This window comes from Nematostella vectensis, chromosome 5, assembly GCF_932526225.1.
Source record: "Nematostella vectensis chromosome 5, jaNemVect1.1, whole genome shotgun sequence".
Taxonomy (NCBI): Eukaryota; Metazoa; Cnidaria; class Anthozoa; order Actiniaria; family Edwardsiidae; genus Nematostella; species Nematostella vectensis.
In genome coordinates, this window is record NC_064038.1 from 1,077,724 (window position 1) to 1,088,497 (window position 10,774).

At 37.1% G+C, this 10,774-nt stretch overlaps 1 protein-coding gene across 1 annotated transcript; it reads right to left on the bottom strand.

Moving 5' to 3' along the window:
• Positions 1-669: 669 nt before the first annotated feature.
• LOC5502571 (synaptotagmin-11) lies at positions 670-5,279 on the bottom strand. The gene is made up of 4 exons (XM_032370839.2): positions 5,029-5,279; positions 4,154-4,953; positions 2,410-2,518; positions 670-1,905 (listed from the first exon to the last, which is right to left on the bottom strand). The coding sequence occupies exons 1-4, from the start codon at positions 5,039-5,041 to the stop codon at positions 1,586-1,588; spliced, it is 1,242 nt and encodes a 413-aa protein (XP_032226730.1). The 5' UTR covers positions 5,042-5,279; the 3' UTR covers positions 670-1,585.
• Between the last annotated feature and the right edge of the window lie 5,495 nt (positions 5,280-10,774).

The following is a 10,774-nucleotide window of genomic DNA, read 5'->3' on the forward strand; positions in this document are numbered from 1 at the left end:
CGTGAAGAATCTACCTTCTTTCTCGAGGTAAGAAATGTAGTCTTTCTCACTTCCTTGAATCGATTAAAGCGAACGTAAAACTGTCAGGATATATTTTCTATATGCTAGAGTTCATTTTATCTTAAAAAAAAAACATTTTTTATCGTCTTACCTTTCTATATGCTAGAGTTCATTTTATCTTCAAAAACCCATTATTTCCCGTCTTACCTTTCTATATGCTAGAGTTCATTTTATCTTCAAAAACCCATGTTTCCCCGTCTTACCTTTCTATATGCTAGAGTTCATTTTATCTTCAAAAACCCATTTTTTCCCGTCTTACCTTTCTATATGCTAGAGTTCATTTTATCTTCAAAAACCCATGTTTCCCCGTCTTACCTTTCTATATGCTAGAGTTCATTTATCTTCAAAAACCCATTATTTCCCGTCTTACCGCGCGCTGGATCCAAAGGTTCTCAAACACCAACCCACACAAATATTTTAGGAAGCACTTTTTACTGAACACTTCTTCAACAATACCAAACCTCACTAACAGCAATTGGCTTTAACTAAGGGAAGGGTCATTATTTAACGGGGGGGGGGGGGGGGGGGGGGAGGGCTGCTATGTTTGGGGGGAGGGTTGCGATTTTTCGAGAATCAATTTGGGGGAGAGCCAAAACTTTTGATACAGGGTTTAGGGGAGGGCTTTATTTTTTGAACAAGTATTCTGAACAATTTCCGGGCCTCTGGAAATCTAGAATTTCAACACCAGACCCCCTACAAAATTGAATGAATGTGATGCGCCTCCTGCTTACACTTTAATGACCTTGCGTTTCGCTGGCATCACTGAATTTGCGAATTTCAATTCATGTCAAAGTCCCCCCTCCCCTACTAACTTTTCCGATTGGTGGCATGAAAAGATATGCATTACATTTTGTTAATCGGAATATGGCCTGGTTTTATCGCTGTTTCAAATTCAAGTTATGGGGAGACATCGCCCCACTCCCCCGTATGTCAACTTGATGTGTGTGTGTGTGTGTGTGTAAGTGTGTGTGTGTGTGTGTGTGTGTGTGTGTGTGTGTGTGTGTGTGTGTGTGTGTGTGTGTGTGTGTGTGTGTGTGTGAGACAATGACTTAGGCGTGGCCATGAAGGGGCAGCGTTGTTTCGAGCCCATTTTCTAGGGGTGTAAATACTACTGTGTAGGCCGTATAGGGGGGTCTGAGGACATGCTCCCCCGTAAAAATGTTGCCATTTTCAAATATATGAAATGTTCATTATTGTTAAAACCTGAATGGAAAATAGCTTGCTTAGCTCCTTCCCTTATCTTATTTACATATATTTTCTTCTTGGCAAAGTGCCCAATCCTCTTTGTTTGTTTGTACAGACTGCTCGTTATTACCATTGTGGACTACATTTCTTTTAATGTTCATCTCTAGAACTCTTTTCTCTACCTTTTGGTTCCTGCTAACATCTTGCTATTACAAGGTATTAAAACCTCACTGCACCGCCCCCGTTTAAAAGCGTCTCCGCATTTGTTAAAAGTTGACTGCATACAGGCGTGTGCCCCCACCCTACCCCTGCAAATCCTGGCAGCGCGCCGGCCTTCTTCCTATTCGCTGCCGTTGTAACTCCTGATGTCATGCCATTGGTCGATCTCCAAGTGAGGCTTATCCAGTACTTGTTCCCAGTGCCTATACTCGATCTCGGTCAGGGCGTTAGCCCCTAGGTCAACCCTCCCAATATGCTTTTCACGCAGCTTCCCATGATGCTTCACGCGAAAGCTGATAGTGATCTGTGGAAGCTTATCGTCGCTAACGTCAAAGATAAAAACTTCGTTGAAAATCGGTGACTTGGATTTGTACTGCACTTTAGTGACTCGAGAAAAGAGTTTTTGGCCAGTAAACCAGATGTCGACCTTGATGTATGCATCTGAAATAAGAAAAATGTCAAAGTTGCTCTTAGCAATGCTAAATTGACGATTTTTGAATCAGTTAACACTTCTCTCAAAGTAGCGATTATTGAATAAGTTATACACCTATCTCAAACAACCTCAACGAAACTATTGAATTAGTGAATTAGTGTGAATTAGTTATCCCCATGTGTTCTTTTGCAAGAAGTATTGACTTGATCCTCCACCCCACCCATGTGTTCTTTTATAAGAAGTATTCACTACTACCTTCCCTCCCACCGCCGCTAGCTACTGCCATGGCAACGCGTCCTGTTTACATGAGGATACACGTGATCACTCGTGCGCCTTGTTCTAAACAGGTGCACACCTAGTATATCAATTATCGTTGCTTTCATCTTTCGTTGAGCCAGTAAAAATGGGATTGCTTTGTGATTACAGGTTGTTTCGTGGCTATTGAGCTATCTTAATTAAAATAACGCTTATTCAATATATAATCCTTGAAAGGGGTGTATGGTTAAACTTACTTGTAGTTCGTCTAGACATCTCGGGGAGACCCCTGGCGCTGTCCACACGAACAGTCAGCTTCTTGTCGATCGGATTATGTGACATGGCGATTAACAGCTTTCCAAATGTCTGGAGGAGTCAAGGGTATACGGTTAGGGCGGGAGAAGCGACAATATTAAGGAAGGGTCATGTTTAACCGTTTACACAGAAGATATTATTAAGGGAGGGTCATATTTAACCATGTACACAGACGACATTATTAAGGGAGGGTCTTGTTTAACCATTTAAACAGACGACATTATTAAGGGAAGGTCATGTTTAACCATATTCAAAGAAGATATTATTAAGGAAATATCATGTTTAACCATGTACACAGACGACATTATAAAGGGGGGTCTTGTTTAACCATTTACGCAGAAGACATTATTAATGGAGGGTCATGTTTAACAATGGGCGGCAGAGAGAGAGATGGTGATGCGGTCAAACCTGTCTAGATTAGGTGCTCCCATGTTTACTTCGCTTTCCAAGATGACTAAGAGAAAGGCTATACGATGGTTTAAGACATAGAAAATGTTGTAGTCGAAAAGACTGTGGCAAGGCCGAGCGACAAGACCGAGACAAAACCGAGACAAGACCGAGCGACAATACACACGCTGCTCTCGTTATTCTTTCCTTGGCATAAGTTAGCCACGCTTTTGGCGAGAGAAAGCTAGAACCTCAAATACACGAAATACAACTATTTAAAAGAAAAAGGTTATTGTTTCAAGATGGGTCAGACATCAGTAACACGAGCTACCTTAAACTAGAATACTTCAACTAAATCACAGCTTTTTTCTGGAAGGTTCACAGGGCCCAGGCTACCACAGGCTGCCCAATATCATAAATATGAGCCCTGTCGATGTGGGTCATCGTACGTCAAGACGTATGACGCACAGGGTCAGTATTGTGTTTCTAAATATATCTCAACAAACAACAGAGTGCAGAACCACTTCAATATCAGATCATAATATATTTATTGTTTTTGAGGCTTTCTGGTGCCATCTGGAATAGACGAAGCCAAAATCGAGCTTCGTCCGCTTATATAGAGGTGCGCCCGCTAAGACAGAGGTGCGTCCGCTAAGATAGAGGTGCGTCCGCTTATATAGAGGTGCGTCCGCTTATATAGAGGTGCGTCCGCTTATATAGAGGTGCGCCCGCTAAGATAAAGGTGCGTCCGCTAAGATAGAGGTGCGTCCGCTAAGATAGAGGTGCGTCCGCTAAGATAGAGGTGCGTCCGCTTATATAGAGGTGCGCCCGCTAAGATAGAGGTGCGTCCGCTTATATAGAGGTGCGTCCGCTAAGATAGAGGTGCGTCCGCTAAAACAGATGTTTGTTTTTCCTATGGAAATACCTGTTGCTACAAGAAAATGCATTATCCTGGTGGACGGTGCTTGACACATGTTCTTATTACGCAGGTTATTCGAGCCCAGGAGAAATATTAAAATCTTCGAGGCGGAACGAGAACAGAGGAATTAATCGTTCAATTGACAATTGCTAAAATATGTTAGGAAAATAAATGGTTTGAAAAGCATAACACCTGAGTTTTCCTAAACCTGTTTGCTTACAATAACGTTGCCCGGTAAAAAGGGCTCTTTAAGCTCGAAAAAAAAACGTCTTAAAATATTTCATAAAAGAAATCTTGAGCAATATCTAACAATCTTTGGAATTTTATGCTCTTAACTAAAGTGCAATAGATTATATTTAGCGAAAGATGGACATTCTTACCTTCGTTGGTTTTTCAATATATTCTGTATCTGACAGTTTTAGAACTTCGGTAACGAACACATTGAATGGCAAATCCACGAGGCCATACACACATTCGCTAATCGGAACCCTCTGGCTTGCCTCAAACACCATGAAGCTCAAGAGGCACTCTTTTATCCTGTTAGAATCAAGACCTGCAAAGTCCAACTTTTCGTTGTATTTCGGTTGGCAAGAGCGGTGCGCCACACCTGTAGACTGCTCCCATAATTTCCTAGTCCCAGAAGTCATGGAGACTCGTACAAACGTGTCAGGTGGGTGTTCCGAACCTGGCAGAAAAATCTGCATCCCCTTTATCACGTAGACTTGAAGCACCTTAAATCCCTCATCGTAAAATATCGAAAACTCCAGTTGGCCGAGTGCGGTGGTTGAGCCAGACCGTTTTTTCCCTTGCCATTGTGGCGGGGTTCCGGTTTGGTGCGCGGGGGACCGAGTAAGAATCTGTTCCAGTTGAACTGAACATCTCCGAGGGCTGGAAGGAGGCTGAACCACGGTATGATTCAATACTGGGGTAGAATCAAACTCGTCCTGGCTTTCAAGAAATTCTTTGTTGTGTCTATGAGGCTCTTGAATCGCCAAGGGAAATGTGGTCGGGATGCAGAAATTGGGTATTTCATTTTGGACGATGGAGCGTGAACGTAACTTTTGATCATCAAATTTCTTTTCGTCTCGGCCCGATTTGGGTTGTCGAAAGTGCAAGTATAATAGATAAACTATTACGATGACAAGGCCTGCAGATAGCCCACTCACAATACCGATAATAACTGATAAGAAAGAAACAAACTTGATATCAAAACCCCCATATAAAATTTCCTGTTTAAATAGCAAAGAATACTAACCTTGAGTGGTCATGCGGATATTTAGTCGTGATGGTTTTTGAATCTCGATTTACGTTCCATCCCGTGTTCTTAAAGCTTTGTTCAGTGATTTCTGTCAGCTCTATTATTCTAGGGATTGCTGATGGAGTATTTCATAGCGGAAGGAAGCGTTATGTACCGTGCGCGCTTCTGCTTTCGCGCGATGATTAAAACCCCGTGCGTGTATTAACACGTACTTAAGTCCTGTCAACGCTCCAATGAACGCATACGAAAACCGCAACCAGCCAATCAAACGGCTCGATAGAAAATCAGAACGACTTCCACTTGATCAAAGGACACAACATTCAATCAGACGGAATATGGTAGGGCATGCTGACTAATAAAAGGATTCCATTAATCGTCACACCACTTATTATTATAAAGTTATATTTTTAGACATAAACGGGGCTAGAAAGAGATTGGAGCAACTTCAGAATACCCGTCCACTGTGGAGCCACGTTACTGCCGCGGTCCGCAGTGCGCAGTGAAGCCGTCTTTGCACATTGCATATTTATAGAACAAGGTATCAAATAATAAGTCTAAATAATCTAAGTCACTGCTACCGTGGTCCACGGTCCGCAGTCCGCTGTGTAGCCGTCTGTGCATATTTATAGAACGAAGTATCAAGTGTATTTATAGACCGCGCGGACCAACATGACATATCCGATTATAATTTAATTGTGCAATGGTGGATATTTTATATTGAGTAGTATTATAAATTAATTGTGCAATGATGGATATTTTATATTGAGTAGTATTATAAATTAATTGTGCAATGATGGATATTTTATATTGAGTAGTATTATAAATTAATTGTGCAATGATGGATATTTTATATTGAGTAGTATTATAAATTAATTGTTCAATGATGGATATTTTATATTGAGTAGTATTATAATTTAATTGTGCAATGATGGATATTTTATATTGAGTAATATTATAATTTAATTGTGCAATGATGGATATTTTATATTGAGTAGTATTATAAATTAATTGTGCAATGATGGATATTTTATATTGGGTAGTATTATAAATTAATTGTGCAATGATGGATATTTTATATTGAGTAGTATTATAAATTAATTGTGCAATGATGGATATTTTATATTGAGTAGTATTATAAATTAATTGTTCAATGATGGATATTTTATATTGAGTAGTATTATAATTTAATTGTGCAATGATGGATATTTTATATTGAGTAGTATTATAAATTAATTGTGCTATGATGGATATTTTATATTGAGTAGTATTATAAATTAATTGTGCTATGATGGATATTTTATATTGAGTAGTATTATAATTTAATTGTGCAATGATGGATATTTTATATTGAGTAGTATTATAATTTAATTGTGCAATGATAGATATTTTATATTGAGTAGTATTATAAATTAATTGTGCAATGATAGATATTTTATATTGAGTAGTATTATAAATTAATTGTGCAATGATGGATATTTTATATTGAGTAGTATTATAAATTAATTGTGCAATGATGGATATTTTATATTGAGTAGCATTATAATTTAATTGTGCAATGATGGATATTTTATATTGAGTAGTATTATAATTTAATTGTGCAATGATGGATATTTTATATTGAGTAGTATTATAATTTAATTGTGCAATGATGGATATTTTATATTGAGTAGTATTATAAATTAATTGTGCAATGATGGATATTTTATATTGAGTAGTATTATAAATTAATTGTGCAATGATGGATATTTTATATTGAGTGGTATTATAAATTAATTGTGCAATGATGGATATTTTATATTGAGTAGTATTATAATTTAATTGTGCAATGATGGATATTTTATATTGAGTAGTATTATAAATTAATTGTGCAATGATGGATATTTTATATTGAGTAGTATTATAAATTAATTGTGCAATGATGGATATTTTATATTGAGTAGTATTATAATTTAATTGTGCAATGATGGATATTTTATATTGAGTAGTATTATAATTTAATTGTGCAATGATGGATATTTTATATTGAGTAGTATTATAATTTAATTGTGCAATGATGGATATTTTATATTGAGTAGTATTATAATTTAATTGTGCAATGATGGATATTTTATATTGAGTAGTATTATAAATTAATTGTTCAATGATGGATATTTTATATTGGGTAGTATTATAAATTAATTGTGCAATGATGGATATTTTATATTGAGTAGTATTATAATTTAATTGTGCAATGATGCATATTTTATATTGAGTAGTATTATAATTTAATTGTGCAATGATGGATATTTTATATTGAGTACTATTATAATTTAATTGTGCAATGATGGATATTTTATATTGAGTAGTATTATAAATTAATTGTGCAATGATGGATATTTTATATTGAGTAGTATTATAAATTAATTGTGCAATGATGGATATTTTATATTGAGTAGTATTATAAATTAATTGTGCAATGATGGATATTTTATATTGAGTAGTATTATAATTTAATTGTGCAATGATGGATATTTTATATTGAGTAGTATTATAATTTAATTGTGCAATGATGGATATTTTATATTGAGTATTATTATAATTTAATTGTGCAATGATGGATATTTTATATTGAGTAGTATTATAATTTAATTGTGCAATGATGGATATTTTATATTGAGTAGTATTATAAATTAATTGTGCAATGATGGATATTTTATATTGAGTAGTATTATAATTTAATTGTGCAATGATGGATATTTTATATTGAGTAGTATTATAAATTAATTGTGCAATGATGGATATTTTATATTGAGTAGTATTATAATTTAATTGTGCAATGATGGATATTTTATATTGAGTAGTATTATAAATTAATTGTGCAATGATGGATATTTTATATTGAGTAGTATTATAAATTAATTGTGCAATAATGGGCACTTTACATTAAGTAGTTCTGGACTGCGGACCGTAGACCGATGAAATTTAGAGGCCTTAAAATGTGGACGGATATTCTGAAGTTTAGCCAAGAGATTGACTCTTTACTGCTCGATTACCGGGTTTTCATAGATTTGGCATAGAAAATGGTCGAAAAGTCATACACAGTCGATAGCACAAAAGACTTTGGTGACTTACCCCCCCCCCCCCCCCCCCCCCCCCCGCCAAGAGACGGACCATCAGGAAAGTGAAGGGGAGGGGGGGACAAAACAACAAAATCTTGCACGACAGCCCAGAACAACAAAATCTTGCATGACAGCCCAAAACAACAAAATCTTGCATGACAGCCCAAAACAACAAAATCTTGCATGACAGCCCAAAACAAAAAAATCTTGCATGACAGCCCAAAACAAAAAAATCTTGCATGACAGCCCAAAACAACAAAATCTTGCATGACAGCCCAAAACAACAAAATCTTGCATGACAGCCCAAAACAACAAAATCTTGCATGACAGCCCAAAACAACAAAATCTTGCATGACAGCCCAAAACAAAAAAACATTGCATGACAGCCCAAAACAAAAAAATCTTGCATGACAGCCCAAAACAACAAAATCTTGCATGACAGCCCAAAACAACAAAATCTTGCATGACAGCCCAAAACAACAAAATCTTGCATGACAGCCCAAAACAACAAAATCTTGCATGACAGCCCAAAACAACAAAATCTTGCATGACAGCCCAAAACAACAAAATCTTGCATGACAGCCCAAAACAACAAAATCTTGCATGACAGCCCAAAACAACAAAATCTTGCATGACAGCCCAAAACAAAAAAATCTTGCATGACAGCCCAAAACAACAAAATCTTGCATGACAGCCCAAAACAACAAAATCTTGCATGACAGCTCAAAACAACAAAATCTTGCATGACAGCCCAAAACAAAAAAATCTTGCATGACAGCCCAAAACAAAAAAATCTTGCATGACAGCCCAAAACAAAAAAATCTTGCATGACAGCCCAAAACAACAAAAATGCATACAACGATTCACCTTTCCTGACCACTAAAACTTGGCTATAACGGACATTCCCTGCTAACTAGACGAATTTTTCGTTCCCCTTGGCCTAATTCAACCCCGAAAACCCGAACTTTGCTCCCATGACTTGTCACAAATAAAGGAAATGGTTTCTGTGTTACTGGACTGTCGCCTAGATCTCGATTGCGACGGAGACTTACTCAACGATCTACAGTGGTAAAATTACACTACTGTTTAAAGACCTTTTAGCTTACAGGACATCTATAGTCCGAGTTTTGATTTTTTCTTAAGTTTCTGTCCAAGTCATTTCGATATAATTTCATGGTATCTGGCATGCTTATATTGACAACAAGGTTTGAGGAAGACTTAGGTATTCTTTTGGCTTCGCGAACGAAGATCTCAGGGGTGTCCCACTATGTCCACTTTTAGGTAGTTTTCTTGTGTTTTCAGGGTAAATATATCCTGCCGCTGTTCATCGATCCTGAGGTCCAGTTGGATAAAATCAGAAAACATTGTTTTTAAATATTATATTTTAAATTTTTAAAATTTTCAAAAAGCGTCTGACATGACTCTGAAAATCGCCCGCGAAGCGAAATTCGAAATATCCGTTTCCTAGCGCGCGAAAATCCCTATAAACTGATTTTGGTAATACTGAATAAGTATATTATGAGTAAATAATTCCATATTGACTGTAGTATTGAAAAACATGCGATAACTGTCTAAATCCTTATTATTTATAACTCGAGTCCTGACTCGAGTCCTTACTCGAGTCCTGACTCGAGTCCTGGCTCGGTAAATAGGCACACTCTACGAGTTCACGAATCAAGCTAACTTTCGTTTTTGATGATATTATCTCTTTAGGTAGGACTGAAGATTTGGCCTGCGCTACTCTCGTTCATTCTTTCCTCCATAATTACTGAATTACACAACAAGCCAGACTTTCTAGAAAATACAGACCTTTGCTTGTTCGGTTTTTAAAACGATCTATACTGTTCAGCACAGCCATTGGGATACATTTGATACCACAAGATTAAATCGGAAATTGAATAGAATATGTCTCTGAAACGAGGTCAAAGGCTTCTAGTATTTTCACACAATAACTTTGACAAGAGGATGAGAGGGCGCAAACAAATATATATCACTGTTTACCATTTATATATTCCTTTTCGTAGAGAATCTACGAAAGTCACTAACTTTTCTCGCGCTAAAACGCTAATGAAAACATCACTTTCTAAGTGAAATTGTGAATGATAAAAGCTCCAGCTTTTTTCTGTTATCGTGCAGACATTACTAATCGCTGATACGGGGCCAGGGCCACTGAGATCAGTTCCGCATCGCGTGCGTACATTCCGGATTAGTTCAATCATAATAAACCAAAAGTGAAATTGAAAAAGAAATATGAAGTATTAAAGCAATATCTATTAAGTAAACATAATTTCGAGCATATCGATAAAGCAAGTTGTGCTTCTCCTCTTACAAAGCTTCAATCCCCAAAGTATCCCCGTGAAGAAAAAGAAAAGAAAAAAAGATGTCGGTCCCCTCAACCTAAGAACCCACGACAGTACAATTAACAACTAGACAGCACACTTAACGATACGACACATAACGACACGGGGTTAGGGGAATTGAGATTAGTTCCGTATCGCGAACGACACGTCACGACACGACACGGGGTTAGGGGAATTGAGATCAGTTCTGTATCGCGAACGACACGACACGACACGGGATTAGGGGAATTGAGATCAGTTCCGCATCGCGAACGACACGACAGTAAACTTAACTGCTGGGCCTTC

Bases quoted from the DNA above. Each gene is read 5' to 3' on its own strand.
- LOC5502571 (XM_032370839.2), bottom strand. The intron at 2,519-4,153 runs GTAAGAATGTCC...TGACTCCTCCAG, and splicing joins ATATTGAAAAACCAACGAAG to ACATTTGGAAAGCTGTTAAT. The intron at 1,906-2,409 runs GTAAGTTTAACC...TTCTTATTTCAG, and splicing joins GATGTCTAGACGAACTACAA to ATGCATACATCAAGGTCGAC.